The following is a 21,935-nucleotide window of genomic DNA, read 5'->3' on the forward strand; positions in this document are numbered from 1 at the left end:
TGTATGTATGTATGTATGTATGTATGTATGTATGTATGTATGTATGTATGTATGTATGTATGTATGTATGTATGTATGTATGTATGTATGTATGTATGTGTAGACATAGGCCAGCTCTTTTTATTGGAGTCAGAGTCGAAGCGATAAAAGCGTATTACCTAGCGCAAATATTGAAAAGCCTTCAGATTAAAATTATGTCATAATGTCAGAACATTCCGCCAGCATAACTGAGATCAACGACATTGCACACAGGGTTGCAAGAGTATTTAAAGCTAGAACTGTTTTCGCTGAGAGGGCGTGTTCGTAGCAGATGATGCAGTGATGCAACTGGTAACTTGAAATTTAAATACGACAAATAATACACACTGCTGGTCCTAAAAATAGTAGTATTTTTTACCAACATTTTAGCTCAATTGAAGAACCTCTTCAAGATTTTAACGGAGAGCTTAAAAGGTACGGCGCACATATTCACAGGCCCAGTTCGTTTCAACATCACCATCCTGCGAGCCACTGGGGAGTTTCAAATCACCGAGGGCGGAACGCTGGTGGTGAATGGTATTATTCGCACGACCAATGAAGAGGACAATCATTTCTACACCGAGTCGGCCGCGTGTCCTGAGGATGAAGTGGCCTACGAGTTAGTATCTGAGGACGTCTACAAGGAGCTCCGGCTGCGTGGATATGAGTATGGTGCAGATTTCCAAGGCATTATAAAAGCTGACCTACATCGTGAGTTTTTAACTGTCCCATTTGTTCGGAAACTGCTTTTTCTGAAATATTGTGGTTTCGAGTGAGCGGCTTGAACTCGTCACTGCCAGTAAATTTTCAGCAAACATTGTGCCAGAACTTTGAGTTATAGGCGATGCAGTTGAGGCTACATTGGCAAGATGGGAATACGGCAAATGTTCACTTATTTTGCTTAGTTATGTGTGTACATTTTACAAGAATGCAAACCCTCGTATCTTTGCACTGATGCAAGAGAAATGGTGAACACTGTTACTCTCACTCTGTGCGTAACACTGAGGAACATAAACAAAATTTGTAGGCTATAGTTGGTATGCAATTCATAAGAATAACAAAGAGGATTGTGTTCAAGAAATGATTCCTGACACATGCAATGGCATGCAGATCCAAGAACTGAAGGAGTGTTACTAGCATTTACCAGCATTTTTTTACTTATTTTATATTAAACCTAAAATTCTAATTTTTATCTGAAAGGTTCTCTATTTTTGTGCGCCTAACGTACATTTAATTTTGCATCGCTTCAGTTCAAGGTTCACGTACTGAGGATTCGCACCACCTTACGCTTCATCTCAGCCATTCCCCAGACACCAAGGGAATGTATCCACCTTTCCGTCTTGAAAATGAGAGAACTGTCTGTTCGATTTCGACAAGACGGAGGTTTCATTGGGGAATGCACAATAATGAAAAGTAGGCTAATCTGGCACAGGGCTCCAAACGTATATAGACAAAAAATGAATTTCAGCCTCAGAAGAATTATTGGGAACAATTTAATATATTCAAGCATTCATTTCATATTTCAGCCGATCCCTCTTCTTTTTGTTTGCGAAAAGCAAGGCGGGTTATTCAATAGAATTGCGATAAAGGGATGGCAATCAAGGACCCGGAGTATGTCTTCGTATATTTGTGTCGTTCTCATCGTCCCTGCAGCGTCTTTATCTGTAGGTTAACCACTTTGAGACTCCAGACAAAGAAAATATTATAAACATTAAAGGTCATTACACTTCCCGGTCGCCAAAACTAATGGCTTATCGGCATTGCAAACCAACATTTGCGAATCTCGTTTCCCACTAAAGGAGAAGCGAAAGCGGGGTTATTAAATTCAAGAACGAGGTTCTGCAATACACCAAAAGGCCGAAGATGCTGTTCAAAGTAAATAATCTTCTCTAGGCTGTTAATAAGTTCCCTGTTATTTGCAATGAATCAGCTGAGCATCTCCACCTGGCGCAGAGTAGTAGCCAAGATAGATTTGTGAATGTCAGCTTCAGGAGCAAGCAATTTCTGTTTTTCTATGTATGCACAAGGCCAGTTAGGAGGGCTCGCGTTCCAGTCGGAACAGACGTTGTGGTTTTTAATTGATTATGCCTGAAGTGCCACTATAAGTCTGACAAATTTTAACGCAATATTAAGTATTCTATTATGCCTGAGCACTGTTCTGTTTTGCCTGTGTTTCTTCCCACTTTCAGAGCCTTACGGCAAGCTGAAGTGGGCAGATAACTGGGTAACCTTCATGGACACAATGCTGCAGTTTGGCCTGCTGGATGCTCCTGGCAGAGCTCTGCGATTACCATTGCGAATAAGGAAATGCCACATTGACCCCGCACTACACACAAATGCTATTGAGAAGGCCCAGAACACAGGTAACTGATCAAGTCAGCAGATTATGGTTTGAAAAAGTCTCTTCTGTGTCACCAATCGAGTTTTGTTTTCGTGAAGGTTGCCTGGCGAAAACAAAGCAACTGATGAGGAATTTGACCTGCAAAATGCTGTGTTTTGGATTTGTTTTCAATGTTTCTTTCAAGCTTAATTATAAGGAAAGCCAACTAAAGTCCAAACCCCTCAGCAGAGGGAACAGTCATCCTTTTTCCCCTAACTTGGGCTTCCATATTCCCGAATGTTTCGTGACCTTGCATTTCTGACTCTATGAGTCTTCCAAGTACGGTTAGGCTCACTTGCAGTCGAGTGCGTTGCTGTAAAAGATCGCGGGATTTCACTTGACGCATTGAATACACTGCACTAATCTTGGCTATTTTAGGTTCTTATGCTTAGGTAGTCTGCGATTAAGTAGTGTTTCTTCCCAGGCCGATCATGCTGTATTTTCCATTACAGTCACCCTTGCAAATTTCCTGCATAAAACTGAAATAGTTAGAACTGGACTTAAATAGTTCAATATGGTGCTTTGGACGCGCTTTGTCCTTTAAGGAACGGTACAAAAGAGACATGGACAAGAAGGTCTGTGAAAAAATGTGTAACACTTCACGATTCCGGCTCCATCTTATATGTGACCCCTTTTTCTCTGTCCTTGAAAATATTTAGAGCTTTCAAAGCATCACATTCACAGCTTGTGATAAATTTCATTTCGAGACTTTTTGTTAGCTTCTCGGCTTCTTTATACATACGTTTTGTCATGAAATATATCTTCTTACGGCATAAGAATTAGCAGCTGTCCAGAATCTGAGACCACTTGCCATAGGACAGCATGCAACAAGCACGCAGCAGATATAAATGGGAAACCTTTTTTCTACAGTTCTTCTGCTCCGTGTCAGCACTATATTTATTTATTTATTTTTATTTACAGATACTGCTAATCTCATTAGGGATTGTTGCAGTTGGGCATATGTTAGTACAGAGAAGTGTACATAGAGCATGTAAGGAACACACAGTGACATGATCATATGCACAAAGCAAATCAAGAATGTAAAAAGCATAGGGTACAAAATGGTGAAATATATTATACAAATAAAAACAAATATGAAGCAGGTAAGAACGAGAATTATACATGTATTACGACACTACACTAAGAGGAGAAATAAAAACTTAAACGTGATGTTTTCATATGTATAGGCGTAAATCACAAGGAACAGAACAAGAACAGAATCTAACGGGCGGCATACAGAGAATATGAGCATAAAAGAACTTTTTGGTAATAAGTTAAGTATCTTTCCACAGCGATTGCAAACTTAGTAAACGAAGACAAATTAGCAATAGATGAACTCAGGCTGCTGCATTCTCTTGTAGCTAAAGGGAAGAATGAGTATTTGAAGCAGTCAGTGTGAAGTGGTATTAAGTTAGCGTATTTGAATGCTTATTATGTGCCGGTCTAGTTGCAGAGAAAGCGATTTGTATAACAACGGCTTGCCTATAAGCGAGTTTGGAATTTACTCAGTCACTGTATCAAATTTTTTTATCCAAACTACTTCCAACTTAAGTAGTTGTTTCGACGACATGATCCAAAAATTACGCCATGGTATAAGAACTGCACTACCTGCACGTAATAAGCTGGGTACATATGGTTCGGAGGTGAACCTGGCACCAATTATTCACATGTGACAGCATGTTTTTCTCTGTGTTGGGAAAAATAAAGGTAGTCACAAAAAGCTAATTAACGTAAAAGAAAAAGGCAGGTTTAGAGGAGAAGAACAGTTTTAAGTTTCAGGCTGTTAAAAACAAATATTAGGAACTAGGATCCAGGACCTCAAAACAGGTTCCTTTATGTCGCCATAACAAATCACACCTGCTTTGTTGAGTCCCACATTTTGGCCCAGCTTGTCGCCTCGGAGGTTTCAAAAAGGTGATTTAGTAATAAATAAATGCGAATAAAATGAGACGACAGAAAAAAAGGGCAGCAGCGCTGAGCCTTCAGATTTCACGTGAATGTTTAATTTTTTTTCTTTCAATTTCTTATTAGAATTTTTTTTCTAGCTCTTTCATGATTTCTTCTGCGTCATAACCTCAGCTGGGCTTTTTATCATAATGTTTCCTTATTTAGTTATCTGTATAATCTCTAAACTTTGCAGGCTTAATTTCGCAGATAAAAGCTTTATCTCTTCGTTATCGTAAGTACCATAAGCGTCTTTCGAATTTTTGCATTTGCACTGACAAAACCTTCATGAACATGGAAGCTCTACTTTCCGAAATAGGTAAATCAAAATCTAAAGAATGTAACGTATTTACTCTCCTCCACGGGCTGGAAGCAAAACGAGAGTTAGGCCGCAATTGTAGGTTGATGAGCACGATAGATTTCAATGACTCACGGCATGCATTGTCCTTCAAATAACGAAAACTGTGGAAGCTCTGTACGCACAGAGACGCTGCTCCGGTCAAAACCAAAAGGCTAGTCACTTTTTGTTTATTGGAGAAGTTTGCCATCAGGCATAGTGAAAAGGGATCTGGAGCAGGAGAAAGCTAAAAGAAGGAATATAAACAGGTCTCCTAAATAATCGTATAAGTGGCCAATAAAATGAGAGTCTAGCATTCACTTTCGGTAGTCACAGTCAAGGTCCCACCACAGGCCTACTTTCCCCAAGTAGCACTGTCTCACCTCACGGATGCCATAGCATGGCAGGTCCACAATAGATGCTTCGCATCTCACAGTTCCGGTGAAGCACCACGATACGGGTACTTTTCGGACACCTGAAAGCGTTCGTCACGCCACCGATGACGCACAGAATGGGTCAGAGCCGCTCCTGCCCGAATCCAGCGCACAGATACCTCCTCCTCCCGAGTAAGATTACGGGCGAGACGGTAGGAATACGGAGGAATACGAGCGCGCGTTCGCTGGTGGAAAGCCTCTTGCTCGGAAACATGTCTAGTCAACTAAATCAGAGCATGTCTCGCACGCGCCACAACCCGTCCTAGCCCATTGAAACCGATTCTTCCCCAGGTAGCACAAAGTGGGCTATGAAGGGTGGGACCTGGTGGGTCCGATGTAGGCAATGCAGGTCAGCCCCGGTGGGCTCAACGTGGGTGCTGCAAGAGAGGCCGACGTAGGCCTGAAGGGGGCTGTCGATAAAGCCCCGATGGGCCCCACAAGGGACCGATGAAGGCAGCGCTTGCGGGGCTGCCCACCTTTTTCCGGCATTGCCAAAAGGGCGCATCCCGCCAGCTCTCCCCGATGGTCCTACTTTGGACAGATTCGGGCAGCCGCTCTGAATGGACATTTTTTTTTTATTTCGGTTAGCCCCTCAGATGATATAGGACCAATGCGGGTTCTATAACGCAAGCCGCACTTGGGCTTGCCCACATTATTCCCATAGGGGTCCGACGCAGGAAAATGGGAAGCCCTAGTCCAAGTTTTCAAATTCAATATTTATGCATATATTTATGTATTTATGTTATACATGTCTGCACTTTCTAAACAGCCTCAATATTGAATTTTACAATAATTCTTAACATTATTCTAGCCTAAATGACTTCATGTACATCTTTTTCAGGCTATGGAGATGTGTGTTCTGAACAGTAATATTGTGCTGAGAATTGCAGGCTGTCCACAGCAACCACATAAGGAGCAATAGTTAGCAATCAGTATGTTTTAGTATTTTAGCGCAATTTTCATGAGCGCGAGAACTAAAGCCATCTAATATTTCTAGTCGACTAAGCATGACAACAACTGTTCTACAAATCATCTATAATAGTAATTTAAGGCAACATCTAATACAAATAAAGGTTAGAAAGAATGATTACACAATTGCATGCACGCCTTCTAGCCCCATTACGGCCGATGTGGGACCGACAGCGGTTTTATGCGGGCAGCCTCAATTGGGTTGGGCGTTGTTTTTGAACCTAAAGCCCACTTACTGTTGAACGTGCCTTCAAATTCCCCAGAAGAGACCAATTTTGCTATCGTGCGGGTCCGCCCGCCTTCCAGCCGCATTATGGCCCATGTGGGATATAAAGCAGTTTTGTGTGGGCAGCCCCAATTAGGCTGGGTGTTGTTTTTGAACCTAGAGCCAACCTGCGGTTGCACGGGCCTTCAAATATTCTACAAGGGACCAATTTCGGTTCCATGCGGGCACGCCCGCCTTCCAGCCCCATTACAGCCTTTGTGGGACCTAAAGCGGTTTAGCTAAGGCTACCTCATTTTGGCTTCACGAGGGCTTGCCCAAATTGGGCTCTTATTGATATTTCACCTGCCCTCAAGTAACCTACAAGGGGCCGATTGGGGCAGGATCTGGGTATGTCCGTATTTTTTTGCCCTACTAAGACCGATGTTGGTCCCACAAAGATTTAATGGGGGCGGCCTCCCTTCGGATCTATGAGGGCTTTCCTATAAAGAGCCCACATTTAGGTTCGATTGCCCTGAAATATCCGACGAGGGACCCTTGTTGTCTGGATACAGGAATATTCTCTGCATTAGCCCGGTCAACGCAGCTATGGGATCCATGCAGGAGGAACAGGGGTAATCCCAAATGGGCTTGCCCACTTTTGCCCCATCGGGGACCGATACAAGTTTTATGATGGTTGCCCCAACCCCACTTGCCTACGTCGGACCTACTGGGGCCCCACATTCTGTGCTACCTGGGTCTCATTCAAAAGTAGAACAGTGCACACCCCCTCTGCCGCTCTCCTCCACCCCCTTCCCAGCAAGGACAATCTTGAATATAACAATGTTTTGTGAGCATGGAGAAATTTTCGGAATCCTTATCTGTGAAACAAGTTGCAGAAAGCTGGCACCAATATGCGCATATTTTATGTCGCAATATACAATGTTCTGAATACAACAGTTGCACGAGGGCAAAGCACCAGCTAACTTCTTTATTTGACTCGTAGTGCAAGAAAATTGCCTAAAAACAGAAAGTTGCTGGCGTAAAAGACTCATATACAGGAGGCCGTGTCCTCATATTCTATAACCATCCGTTTTTCATACCATTTGGTCGGAGCTCAAAGCAAGAGAATCAAATAGAGACAAACGGGAAGATGAAAGCTTATGTAATTGGACATCTTAGGTCTAAGCTACATGTAACTAATGCTTTAAAACTTATATTTGCTCACCGCTTCAACCCTCATTTAAAGAAACCACCTAAGGGCTGTTGGTAATTGCGATGTCTAACATGCGACATTATACTCGTTTTCTAACGCTAACTGATGGCTAACTAGATATTGATTTATATTGTAATCAATGTAACAAGTGGCAATTCAAAAAGTATTGAACGTCTTGAAGAAAGGAAGCTGTTGCAGCGTCTGCAGCAAAGAACCATATAGGAAGATGTTTTACTATCTCTAATGGATGTCTGACACATGGCCAGATAATAGTACATTCAACAGGATAGTTAAGAAGGCGAGTTGGTGATACATCATCCAAAAAAAAAACCAGCGCGAACAAACGGGGACGACAGGGACAAACAACAGGAACAAGCGCTGTTCCTGTTGTTTCTCCCTGTCGTCCCCGTTTGTTCGCGCTGTTGTTTTTGAATGATGGTACATATTTCACATTCTCTGCGCACTCAATGCCTCACTGGGAAGAGCACTCAAGGGAGAGGCGTTTTCTCTTCTTTCAGACAAGTCTTGTGTTGCTCATGTAAGCACCATGTTAAAAAGGAAACCATTTTACTGTGCCAAATAACTTTAAGGTCAACCGAAAAAGCTTCTTAACGCCAATGGGAAAGTGAAACAAATACTGCAATCAGGAATGTTTAAGCAAAAGCGACAATTACAAGCTTATTATTTTCTGGTTTCTGGTTCCTAATTGAATCAGTCATTAAAACGCAAACATGGTGAGTGCTACAGAACGCTACTGGGAAACAACACTGCGTTCATTTTACTGGGCTAGAAAAATTCGTAATATTGCGAAGTTTGTTTACATTCTTCTAGGGTACGTGGTAGGTATTTATATGTTTGTATATATAGCGGATGTGTGAGAACGTTCTTAAATTCCTAAACCTAGTAATTTTTAAAGCATGTTGCCAAGCTTGCTAGTTTACTATCCTGACCTAAAACGTTAGCAAATACAAAAGAGAGAGAGATGAGGGGGAAAACTGACAGGCGCCGAGTTTCAAATGTTTTGAACAGTTAAAAGTTGCCGCCTGTCCATTGTCCTCTCGTCTATCTCTTTTGTTTGTGTTAATTGTTAGAGTCGTTTACGAGTAATGTATTTTCGGGATATACTGTCTCCGTAGGCAACCAAAAATAAAATAAATAATGCTGGTTTGTCAAATCTGCTTGGCCGTAATGCCAAGTGGAATTTCTAAGTATTGAACTGGATAATGTGAATGCCAGGTTTTAGAACGCATAATTAATTTTTCACACGCCTGCAGTGCGACATACCCAGAAATTCTGGTGAAGAGCATTGCTTCAGAACGATCTTGCTTAGGAATGGAATGTATTCACATATATACACATTGCACATTACAAATCACTATATTCTTATGTTATTCTTTGGTGCGGTTGTAGGCTTTGGTTATTTGTTGTGAAAAACGCACCCCGTCTATTCTCATCGCAGCCCTATGTGATCACAGCGAGCTCAGTACAAATACTGAAAGCAGAAGTGTAACACACATGGGTTAATTCTAGAGTTGCAGTAAATATGTGCATTATACTATCTTACAGTATACTATAGTTTCTTGAATTATTGTCAAAGACGTAGCCCACTGGGATTCCCAGGCAGCTCTAATTTCTGGCTGTGAGCGCATTAGAATCTTTACACTCAATAGTTTGGTATGCCTTAAAAGTTACGACTATTTCCTTAAATCTGACCTTAAAGGTGTCTCAAATATTCCCCATTGTCTCATAAAAAGACGTAATGTTTTTGAAGAGAGCAGGACTTTAAATTCCCGAGTATTTCTCCGTTCAAACCCAAAACTGAGCGTTATATAGCTGAGCAGAAAGCTGGGGTAACACACGACATCCGCTGAGGGCTCGTTTCAATGACTGCGCGTCAAATTTTAAATTCCTGTTGTGGTTTGCCATGTCGCGTGCCTACTTTCGCTTCTACTCTCTCGAAAAAACAATCATGCCAACAAAGATGATTTGCATTTTCTCCTAATCAAAACGGTGAAGCGAAAAATGTGTAGGGTCGTCCACTATTACAGTGATCAGACGACAATCTCTTTCTTCTATCCACGCATCATTTGGCCCGAAGCGGTTGCACGGGGCGCAGGCAGAGATACACCTGGAGACTGTTCTGCCTATCTTCTGCTCTATTACTTATCTTCTGCTCTGCTTATCTTCTGCTCTATTATTTAAATTTGCGGATTACACGGGCTCAATGGAGCTTCGAAGAGATCGATCACTTCTTGGAGTATTCGCTATAAGTGGTACCAAACCTGTAATTGACACGAAATAGCACAACATTCAATTAGAATATGATGCTATGTTTACTGCAACGCGTCGTCAGCAGTCCCTTCCTTTTTTGTTTCGGTCAGTTTGTAACAATCCGTCTCGTTTTTTTGCGCAAAAATGGGCTGTATTTGCTCGCATAGCCAATATTGAGAAAATAAATGTTTCCCTGTTTGGATATGTGACACAGCATTCATTTGTCCACGGCTTTGAGTTCCCCACTGCCATTAACCTCTGAAATGTGTTGAATAAAAAGGTATGGAATTTTTAATCTCTATTTGAGCAAAAAAATAAGCTTTTTCGTTCCGTCATCTTCTTTCTTGTACTCCCCTTTTATGACATTTCAAGTTCTTCACTCAAACCTCTAGTTTAGTTTTCAAAAACGCTTTATATCGAATGATTTCTAGAATGTAAAATGTAATCAAGAGTAAAACATTAATCAAGCGCTACCTAAAGTGACAGCAACAACTTTGTGTAAGAAGCCTAGAATGGCTTACTCAATTTAAAAAAACATGTACGAAATTTCTTATTCCTCTTCTCCTTAAGTAGCTGTGTTTATCTCCAAGCCCGTTCACCAATTTCTATGCAGGATTGGATGTCGTCTACGACAAAGACATCGCGCAATGGCAAGCCGGAGGCATTATCATACAAGGCGTGAAGTCCATCGTCACTCACCGACGTGCAGTGCAGCACACAGCGATACTCCATGAGTATCAGTTTGTGCCTTATTTTGACATTGAGACTACAAGAAATGAAATGGAGAAAACCGTTCGAGAATATATCGAAGTCTGTAACGGCTTAGCTAACCGAGTGATCCAATCAAAAGAAAAGAGCGATTCAGATGTGCGTGAAGTGAAGGGTGATTTCAGCGAAGCTAGTGGAGAAGTGGTCCTCCAATATGCTACAAATGTTGCCAAGAACCAAGGCCTTTTCCGACTACTTGCAGCTATTCAGAAAGAAGTAAACAGCTCCGCTTCGTCGTTGGCCAGTGTTGTCCAATCAGTGATGCCTGCTTATCATAAAGTTCTCGAAGATGACTGTCTTAACTCTACGCTCCTTGAATCGGACCATTTGGGCCACCTTCTTGACGTAGTAATAGAGAATACAAGTTCGAAAAAGCTCCACGTTCTTGAGGTAGCCGCTTCGGGAAGAGACAGCATTCTTGCACCTTTCGTGACATCAGCCATTTCTTCGACGAATATCATACTGAAAACTGACTATACTCTGTCTCACACTCCTCCGGAAAAGGTTGTTGAAACACAAGTTCCAGAAGGAGTAAAGGTAGTCGCTTGGAACGATATTTTTTCCGCCAAAAGGGAGACGCGAGAATTCGACGTGGTAATTTCGTGGCTGCCTGTCTGGGCTCAGGAGTCCCTTGAAACTTTGATCGAGCGCTTGTCCATACTATGCAGACAAGGCACATTTGTTCTACTCGCTCTTCGCACGCGCTTGACTCCAGCCGAGAAGTTCCTGTCAGCTATGAGTGATCATCATTTTTCAGTTCACACCATCGAAGACGTTAACTCAATTGCCAGGTCACGCGATTTAATCCTGATTGCCCTAAAGTCTAACAACCTTTCAGGGCTGCTGCTTTTCAGGAGGATTGATACTGGCACGAAAAGGGTGGCACCACTAGCACTTATGGTGAAAACTTCTGAGTTAAACTGGGTTGAGACTCTGAAAGAAAAAACTCGTGAGTTCGAAACGAAGGTGCCAGAGAAGACACTGTGGCTGATCGCTGAGAATACCTGCACCAGCGGCGTAGTCGGACTGACAAACTGCCTTCGCAAGGAAGCACCCGAGTGCCCCATCAGGTATTGATTTTAAGCATGCAGTAGTGCGGCGGGATGTTTATTAGATAAAAGTTTATTTAGCGCGCTTCACTATATGCATTAGATATGCGTACGATCGTTCACAATTGGAAGAAAGTGGCCGGCAGGTAAGCAGTATTAATGGTGTTCTCTGTACCGAAAAGGCTAGGTCAGCTGTGCTCTCGCACCTCAAAGCAGAAGGGAAGGCAAAGTGGTTGTAGCAAGAAGCATGCAGAGCCCTTTGTCAAATGCGCGACAGGAGGGGTTTACATTATACCACTGCCGTGTGGAAAGGCCTACATAGGCCAGACGGGGCGCTGCATAAGTGATAGTGGCGGAGACAATGAACGTTCATTAGGCGGTAAACACCTGAGCTCAAACATGTCTGAGCATTGTAGAATATGCAAATGTCAGCCACGGCTTCATGAAAGAAAGATTCTTGACAGCGGCAGTTGTGCTATTGCACGTGAAATTTTGGAAGCGTGTTTTATAAAGAATGATATCAACTTTGTGATGTGTGTTGGCCTGTACAAAAATGAATTATCTGTTTTGAACACTATCTTCTAGGGTATGATAAATTGGCACGAGTTTCATGGCCTGTTCTACTTCTATGCTGCGCGCATGTGCTGGCTTTACCATATAATAAATCAGTTGATAGTTTGCACTCGTCATGTGCTATGTATCCTTCTTTTCTTGTATGCCGTGTTTTAGCGCAATTTGTCATGGCTTCTGCAAAGTTAATATAGTCTATACTTGTTTTTGCCATCTCATATTCTGTTTCCATTCCCCTTATGTATACTTGCTGGGGATAACCGTAGATATATCTACAAATTAGAGTTGATTAGTAAGTAACTCATGTAAAATTTTGTTGAGCAGGATTTGTTATTTGCACAAATCTAGTTATAGATGACATTGTGAGATACAAGTTTCTTCCAGCATTTGCTGTCTAAATTATAAACTACAGGCTGCACTCTAGAAGTGGGCGAGAGTAACTAGATTTACTAAAAAAATTCTGAAAACCAACTTAAGTTCTTTAAGTCAGCTGCAGCCACTACGTACGCCCCTTTATTACAAAATGCAGTTAGTTTTCACTACACTTTACATAAGCGAAAGCGACGTTGCAATAATTTTGTTCGTTTGACTCTTACCTTTTGGATAGCTGCTTGAAATCATAGGTACCTTTCCAATTTTCTGCTTTTATTGATTGGCTACGCGACTGTAGCGCCACAGTGCGGGACAATTGCCGCTTATTCGGCGTCTACGCTTGCACTGGGGTGATTTTGCTCTGTCAAGGTCAAAGTCAAACGGCGCGATCGAGTTGAAAGGTCGTCATGTCTGACTTTGACCATGGCTATCACGTATGAGGGTAGGGCTTGGTACTATGCACCGTTCTGCTATACGTGGGATGGTTCTGGCACAGGCAAAGTTCCACAAGCATGACCATTGATGTTGCACAGGATAGTGTGAGGATCAGCGCTTTCGAGCTAAAATTCAGTCCAAACGAAATGGCGAAAGGCTGGGAGTGTCAAGCTGTAAATAAGTGTAAATAAATAACCAAATAATGACGAGAGTCCAAGTTATCTTAGCAGTGTCTTGGTTATATGGCAATCAGGAAGACGGAAACGTTTTTTTTCTATGACCTAATCTTGCCTTGTAGGCAGCCCATTTAAGAAAAAAAGAGTGCCTGGCTACATACTCCAGATTCGAATACGTTCCTTTACTGGTCGTAAAGTCTCCGCCAGAACACCAAGCAAGGCAAGTCGCAGCCCCTACTGGATGTTCCAGCGTCAACCAAACGGTACTATGCTCCGTTATAGGATAAAAAAAAATCTACAAATGGTGCACGTAGAAGATGACTAACGACAGTTCATTCAACGTACGCTCAAATGCCTATAGGGGCTCCATAACGGTTTTCCTTTAGAAGAGGGAGCTGGAGACAGTGACAAATGTCGGTTGCCAGCGAACGTATTTTTGCAGGACAAGCCGCAGTCGGGAATGGCTGAAGGCACAAACTAGCCTCACAGCGATACATTGAAGCTTCGCGAGCAGTATGAAGGCGCTTTCAGACCCTGAATATAGCATTGCAGCTTTACAGTAGAAGTGATTATCTTAAAAAGGCATCTACCTTTTTGCAATTTTTATTTCTTAATTCTAGGTGCATCTTCAATGCGAGCTTCAACCGAGAACAAACAATCGACTTACATCCGAGTAATCCGACCTTACATCACATACTGGAAAAAGATCTCGTCATGAATGTCTACCGGGACGGACAATGGGGTTCCTTTAGGCATACAGCCAGGGCGTGCAGTGAGTATCGAGTACCTTATTTTTATCCTTTAGAACCGAACACTATACCCTACTTCCCCCTCATCAGGGCGTTATTTTCTCAAAACAATCACGGTATTCGATTGTTGCTACCAAAAGCAGTAATATGCACATGCATTATCTGATAAGCGGGGATCCAGGCACTGGTAGTTGGCACTGGTAGCGAGCAAGACCGGAGCAGTGGTAGCTCAGCTTGTAGACGGCTAGTCCACAAAAGGCACTTCCTCTTTCTCGGCGATCTGTCCGCTTAATTGGAACTTCTTCACAATCTGGCCCCCGCAAAAAAGAGGAGCCATCCTGGCGACTTAACGAGACGAAGGGATAGCGTGATCGTAATAAGATTTCAAACGATCACCGTGAACAATCTCGAGCCCACGGCGGCGAAGGTCGGTGGAAGCGGCTAGCGGTTCAACTAGGTAATTGACGGGAGATGTCTGTTGGAGCACTAGATAAGGTCGGTGGTACTTGGCAGTAAACTTGCTGGTCAGACCTGGTGGTATCGATGGGACCCAGGGCCATACGAGCACCGGGAGAGAATTGGCGCAGAGGGTGGCTGCTGTCGCTGTGCGCGTTCTTCTGGGCTTGCTCGTCCAAAGAAAGCGAGCGAGCCAGCTTGCGACATTCTTCAGCGTGCCTCGCAGCTGTTGAAAGTGATATATACTCTGAGGTATCAGGACGGTAGAGGGGGGATGGTGCCGAGTGGAGACGATTGTTCACGCCCGTACGGCAGAAAAAAATGGCGAGAATCCGGTAGTTGCTTGAACGGCGGTGTTATAGGCATAGGTTATAAATGGGAGAATCTTGTCCCAATCGGAGTGGTCGTAGGCGATGTACTTGGACATCATGTCACCCAGTGTGCGGTTGAAGCGCTCTGTGAGGCCGTTGGTTTAGGGTGCTACGCGCTGGCTATCCGGTGGATGGTCTGACATTCGCGTAGGAGCGCTTCGACATCTTCGGATAGGAAATACTTGCCCCGATGAATTAAAAGTTCACGAGGGCCCCATGCCGCAGTATGAAATGATGAAGAAAGGACCCGATATTGGGTCCAGTGGCATCCTGAAGTGCTGCTGTCTCCGCATAGCGAGTAAGGTGATCGACGACCACGATGATCCAACAATTCCCTGCAGGCTTATATGGCCGAGGTCCATACAAATCGATGCCAACACGATCGCATGGTCAGTACGGGCACGGAAGATGCCGTAGTGGAGCCGGCTGATGGAGAGGAGAAGGCTTGCGACGCTGGCAATCGAGGCATGAACGCACATACTTACTGAAGAAGGCGTACATACCGCGCCAGTAAAACCGCTGTCGCAACCGTTCATAAGTCTTAAATACACCAAAATGACCACACTGCGGATCGTTATGGTAAGATGCGCATATATCACTACGGAGGTGGCGAGGTACGACGAGCAGCCACTTACGGCCATCTGGCATATAACTGCGCTGATAGAGGAGACGGTCAGGAAGGGCGAAATGCTGCGCTTGACGACGAAGTGCGCGAGGAGCCGGTGAAAGCGACGAGTTCGTAAGAAGATCGATTAGTGATGTTAGCCACGGATTCTTGCGCTGTTCTGATGGCATGTCGTCGATGGACAGGGAAGATAACGCGATGCTAGATTCAGGTGACGACGGAGCGTCAGGCGGCACCGGCGAGCGAGATAAAGCGTCTGCGTCGGAGTGCTTGCGCCCTGTACGATGGATGACTCGGATATCATACTCTTGCAGTCTAAGCGACCAGCGGGCGAGACGGCCAGTGTGGTCGTTTAGTGAACACAACCAACACAAAGCGCGGTGGTCTGTAACAACATCGAATGGGCGCCCATACAAGTATGGCCGACATTTCTCAAGCACCCAAACAATGGCCTAGCATTCCTTTTCTGTCACCGAGTAGTTGGTCTCGGCTTTGGTCAAAGTTCGACTTGCGTACGCCACAACTATTCATTAACATCGGGTTTTCGGTGGGCAAGAAGAGCGCCGAGGGCAGCGTCGCTGGCATCGGTGTGCGCTTCAGTAGGAGCAGCCGTGTCAAAATGGCGCAATACAGCGAGTGAGATAAGTATCGTGCGCAATTTCGTAAAAGCAGCATCGCAAGCCGGCGACCAGGCAGAAAGATCTTTGTGAGCGCTGAGAAGTCGCGTCAGGGGGGCAATGATGGTCGCAAAGTTCTGAACGAAATGCCTGAAATAGGAGCATAAGGCTATAAAGCTGCATAATTGCTTGTTAGATGTTGACTTCGGGAACTCAGCGACAGCGCGAAGTTTAGATGGATCAGGAAGGATGCTACCCTCGGATACTGAATGCCCTAAAATAGTGAGTTGGCGAGCGGCAAATTGGCACTTTTTCAGATTGAGCTGCATACCGGCGTCGCTAAGGCATTGCAAGACAGTTTCAAGGCGAGCTAGGTTGGTCGCGAAGTCGGATGAAAATACAACGATATCATCCAAGTAGCAAAGACATGTGTGCCACTTCAAACCGCGGAGAATGTTGGTCATCATGCGTTCAAAGGTGGCGGGCGCATTACACAAGCCAAACGGCATGCCGTTGAACTCATAGAGCCCGTCGGGGGTGACAAAAGCTGTATTGGGGCGATCGTCTTCAGCCATGGGAACTTGGCAGTAGCCAGAACGTAAATCGATTGAAGAGAAAAGTGCCGCTCCATGCAAAGTGCCCAGCGAGTCGTCGATGTGTGGTAGCGGATAGGTGTCCTTTCGCGTGTTCGCATTAAGGCGGCGGTAGTCCACACAGAATCGAATAGACCCATCTTTTTGACTAAAACGACCGGGGACGCCCAAGGGCTACTGGAAGGCTGAATTACACCCTACAGAGCATCTAGTCGACTTGCTCATCAATAATGCGGCGCTCTGAGGCTGATACACGATAAGGGCGTGGGTGTAATGGGGCTTACGTACCAGTATAGATGTAGTGGCAAACAGGTGATGTACGATCAAAGGATGGCTACTGGATGTCAAAGGAAGCTCGGAATCAGCTCAGCAAGTCGAGGACCTTGGCGTGTTGATCTGGAGCGAAAGCACTGTCAATGGCTTTACCGAAGGCAGCCAGACGCGATGAAGGAGACGAGGAACGAGGTGGGCTCAGGGCACTGACCTTGTCGGAGATTGTGTCGGCACAGGTGGAGAAAACCGGTGGGACGGTCACAAAACTTTTTTATCGAACAGGCTCGGCATGCCCAACAAACTCGCCACGTTGCAACGTGAGTGGATAGAACGAATTGTTAGTAATGGCTAGTTACGCGCACTAAGGACGGCCAAGGGCAAGGGAATACAGCGTCACGACACGAAAAGGGAAGATGGGGTGAAGAGCACTGTACAGTCTTGAAGAGAGGCACAGTTTATAGGCACAATCGCAGCAGGTGAAGGCGGGATATCAGTAGCATCCACAACGTGGCATTTGGCTTCCCCAAGAACGGTAGCGGCGGTCGGTGCGGTGCAAAGCGGAAAAAACGCTGCTTCGGCACGAGCGCAGTGAATCACGGCGCGATTGCGACACAAGAATAATATCATGAGAGCAGTCATGGAGAACGATAAAACTTAACATCCTGAATGGTGACTCGAGCCGTGCAGGTACCGAGCGTTTGGATGTGTTGAGCAGTGGCGGTGTGCAAAGAAACCCCAGAATATGGCAGAACAACTTTCCTTAACAAGCGGCTTAGTCTGACGTCAATAACCGACACAGCAGCACAAGTATCTACAAGCGTAAGAGTACAAACATTTTCAATGGTAATTTCGAATAAATTGTTCGGTGGCGAAGCAGGACTTTCACTGGTTGACGAAAGCACAGTTCTTGCCTGCGGAACTGCGTCTAGTGGTTTTCCGGAATTGGCGAGGTAGAACTGTGACGCATCGGCAACGGAGAGCGGCAGCGCGGAGAGGTTGAGCGGTTGTCATGCGAGAAGGGGTCAAAGTTGGACGAGGTCTGAAGGGGCGCACGGAGAGGGGACGGCGGTTCTGCGTAGTTGACCGGGCTCTTATCGAAAGCGTACGGGGCCGGGTGACGGCGGCATAGGCGTGCAATATGGCCAGGGGACCACATGCAAAGCAAATGGGCCGGTTGTCAGATGCCCGTCAAGGGCGTAGAATAGGTGTCGCGCATTTTCTTTTAACACTTTAACCTAAACCTGAAAAGAAAAAATGTAATAGGTTTTAATTCAAGATTTTGCGCACCCTTCTATTGCATCTATCAGGAGATTGGTTGTTGCTTTTTGTAAGGTGTGTTTTACACCGAATGAAAAACACTGGTGTTGTCTGTGAAGGTTGCGAACATTATGTACGACAAGATGCTTAATGATTCGACGTAAAATAGGAAGCATTCCCTAACTTTCTTTATTTTTTGGTTCATTGAGGCAATATCATATTGATAAATAGAACGTTTAATATGTCAAAGGTAGGTCTTTTTAAATTAACAAAATTACGTAATGGCAAACCCATTGAGTTGGCTTTCAAGCAATCACCTGTATTGTTTTTTAGACTTTAGAAAAGGCGGTCCGCCATATAGCTGGAGCAGACTACTACACTCATACCATGCCGCTTTTCAAGAATTTTAGAATAATCCCAGTGGCCTATCTCTATTCATACAACTTAGCCGTTCGCTACAAACAGCACATTGCTACCTCTGAATCTATAGTACTTTCCATCGCCAATTTAAGAGCACTTACATGAACATACCCTTCACGTTCTACAGATACTTGGATTGTGCCTTTTGCAAGGACAACATTTGGCCAGCAAATGCTCGCATATCTTCTGCCCTCTCTCTTAAATTATCTTCGCCAAAAGAAAGTTGATATTGAAAAGGTTAATAAGAGAACTATACATTTATTTTTTATATCACAGATGTAAATATGCTTTGCTGTTTTCTTTCATTCTTTTGTATTTTCTAGATTTCTTGCCGCATTCATTTTGATGGTATTCACTGGCCCTGTTGATATTTCATGTTGTGCAGTTAAGCTTTTTCGCAGGCTGAATTATGTCGAAAAGGAAGATGTTTGTAACTCTTGTTTGAAACCACGATCTGAAATTTGGATGCACCGATATTGTAATTACTAATCCCTCGCTGTTGGCATGTATTGGGGCCCGAGCGCCGTCAAGTGAATTAACGTTCACGTTTTGTCTCAGGGACCTCATTGCTTCTTGAAATGAAAATAAACTTCAAACTTTAAACTTTCTTGTCCAAAATAAGTGAGATGTGGAACCCACTGTCAATTTCTCTTCTGGAATTAAATCACCTGTCGTATTTCGACGTTATCATAAGTGTTAATGTTTTGCTAATCTACAGGTTATTTCAAATACACTTACTGTCATTATTTTGCATTCTTTAACTATACCATCGCTTCCTTCTCTTTTAATACCCTCGTAAAACGGTTCACAGTAATTCTAAATAAAATGCGTATAGCTGCGCGTGGCATTGTCTGAAATCTATAAAATTCTGCATTGTGAAATATATAAACGGCGTCAGTATTTCTTGCGTAACATTGAGGAGGAGGTTACTTTATGAATGTGGAAGTACTAAAACCAATTGAAACAATGTTTCAGGTCGGTGCATTTGGTGTTCCTTATACCAACCGACGTTGCTTTGTGGCGTGTGGTTAGCCTGCTTCTTTAACCATCCGAACGTTCCATTTCAGCCGAATTCTGCTTACACGTGATCACTTGCATTTGGTTTCAGGAACGTTGCTGGGAAATATGATCAAGTACCAATAATTCTTACTTGCGGCATCATTTAGGCCATGAGGCACTTTGCAGGTCATAGACGGGTCTTCGGAGGCTGAGATCACAGTCCTGGTAGAACAATTTCCGAATTTCGGTTCTTGGATGGTTGCCGGCACGCAATGATAACCCCTGCTTTCGTGATAAACAAACACTGATGATTTTAAGCATATAAGATATAACAGGGGATAGTTTAGAGAAGTGTTTGATTACAGAATATATTTATTTTCGAAGTAAGCTGCTTTCTACTGAAGCAAGAGCTACACTGGGCTTCCAGTCGACCATTTCGCGGTGGCCAGAATAGACGAGCAATGCACATGCACCGTTACCATTGCAGCCCGAGAGTAGCAGCAGGAGCGCCGCGCGGCTCGCCGCAGGCCGGTCTATCAACCTAACCGCGCGTCGCAAGCGCGGCGTTGCGTATAAACGTCGCAGATGAAGTAGGTGGCTGTATCAGAGCATTTTACATGGACGCGTAGAAGGAGAGTCTAGCTAGTGCTCAATGGTGGTATAGGCCGAGAAGAATAATTCTTCCGATCCTGAGATGTGCGCCTGGCACTTGGCTACACTACAAAGAGAGAATGGGCGTAAGAAGGCGAAGAGAGCAGTGGAGACGGCGAACAGAGAGAGGAACAACTAGCCAAACCGAGATTCCAGACTGCCGAGTGCAATATACGGTGCCTAGTCTACGAGATGGAGCCCCTGGAAGACGTAAGGAAACCAACAAAAAAGGATGGCAAGGGCCAATTGTGTGATCGATCACACCATTCGAGTTTAGGAAAGTGCATCTGCCACCCGGAAATATGAGCATTTGAAGTAGACTTTATGGACAATCTGTTTGGACACATGTGTAGTGCGTGCTAGAGACTTGCTTGCAGTGACCACAGCAAGCTCAGCGAAGTAAACGTGCCTCTCGCTGCGTATATTATGTCATAGCCGAGCTGAGGCACTGCCATCTTTTTCTTAACCCTTTTGGACCGTACAGCCTAATAATTAGAGTAGCAGCTTGGGCATGTTGATTACGCACCTTGAGGTAACAGCACGGAACGTGGCCGGGAGCACAAGATTAGATGACGACACAACGAGCGCTGATTTTCAACAACGTTAATTTTGGAAAAACCACCACTTCTTATACCCTTACACCACACATCACGTACTGCAAGTTACTTGCACATCTCAGCATAGTTATAATAAAAAAATACGCGTGCTGCATACCTTCTCTTGCACACAGCGTGGCACTCACTTCTGAACACTCACGGAAAAGATTGCACATTCAGCGCCTCGATTTCGTTTACTGTTAACAGTAGGGACGGTTTGCTCACACATCGTTCTCGCTGTCTGGTTATCTCGGCGGCTTCAAATATCGCACAAACCAGCTGCTCATTATGTTTTTCTAGCACATTACATTGTGTGAATTGCGCGGAGCAAGTATTCGACGCGCAATATCTTACATGGATCCCCAAATGCCGGCTTTTTTGTTCGACATTGTTTTTGCCTTCTTTCAGCATGCCATTTGTGCATCTTCCAGTCTGTCCTACGTATTCCTTTCCGCACTTCAAGGGTACGAAATAAACAACGTCTTCCGCCCACTCCACAAATCGACTCTGGTGGTTTGTTGTGCACCCCCTCTGCTTTTGCGATCCATCAGCGTTTACACGTCCGCAGATGCTTTTCAATTTTTCGGGAGCAGTAAGCACAGCATTAACGCCTGCTCTACGACCAATCTTTAATAAGCGATGAGAAATGTTGTGCATATATGGTACGGCCACAATCCGGCGCTTGTTTGTTGTCTCCCTGCCCTCGTGACCTAGTTGGGCACCGACACGCTCGAGTCTTAACTTCTTATTCAAACGTTCCGCAACAGAAACAGGCGAATGTGATGGGTACCCAGCTCCTGTAAGGCGGCCAACCTGCAATGAAAACTGGCTCCATGGAGTGAGTACATGACTTCTTTAGAGCATTTGACCAACAAAGGATTCAATGCCTCTTTTCACAATGTGCATCTCGGGTGAAATGGACGTGGTCACACGCTGCCGACTGCCCAATAGAATCCTGCCTGTCGGACGAGCGGTGAAGCATTTAGAAGAACATTCGCTTTCATTGCTTACTTCGAACAAGGAGGGGGCTTTGCTGTGTTGCCTATTGACTTGCGCAAAGCCAAGGCGCTGGATTCCATTAGTTCTGTTTTTATAGACGCGAATTGTCGGTGCTAAGAAAAGCGAAGTGAAATGCTAAGAAGCTATGCAAAAACTTTAAACTTGATTACCTAATGCGCAGCACTGAG

At 44.3% G+C, this 21,935-nt stretch overlaps 1 protein-coding gene across 2 annotated transcripts in view; it reads left to right on the forward strand.

Annotated features, from left to right (window-relative positions):
• LOC146194963 (fatty acid synthase-like) overlaps window positions 1–21,935 on the forward strand; it is a 138,836-nt gene that overhangs the window by 62,416 nt on the left and 54,485 nt on the right. For both annotated transcript variants that reach the window (XM_084597596.1, XM_084597597.1), the window contains exons 15-18: window positions 475–729; window positions 2,208–2,381; window positions 10,385–11,609; window positions 13,762–13,913. In XM_084597596.1, coding sequence (XP_084453722.1) covers window positions 475–729; window positions 2,208–2,381; window positions 10,385–11,609; window positions 13,762–13,913 — 1,806 coding nt within the window. The remainder of the gene's footprint in view (window positions 1–474; window positions 730–2,207; window positions 2,382–10,384; window positions 11,610–13,761; window positions 13,914–21,935) is intronic.

Source organism: Amblyomma maculatum, chromosome 3 (genome assembly GCF_055883805.1).
Source record: "Amblyomma maculatum isolate TAMU_Amacu chromosome 3, ASM5588380v1, whole genome shotgun sequence".
NCBI lineage: Eukaryota > Metazoa > Arthropoda > Arachnida > Ixodida > Ixodidae > Amblyomma > Amblyomma maculatum.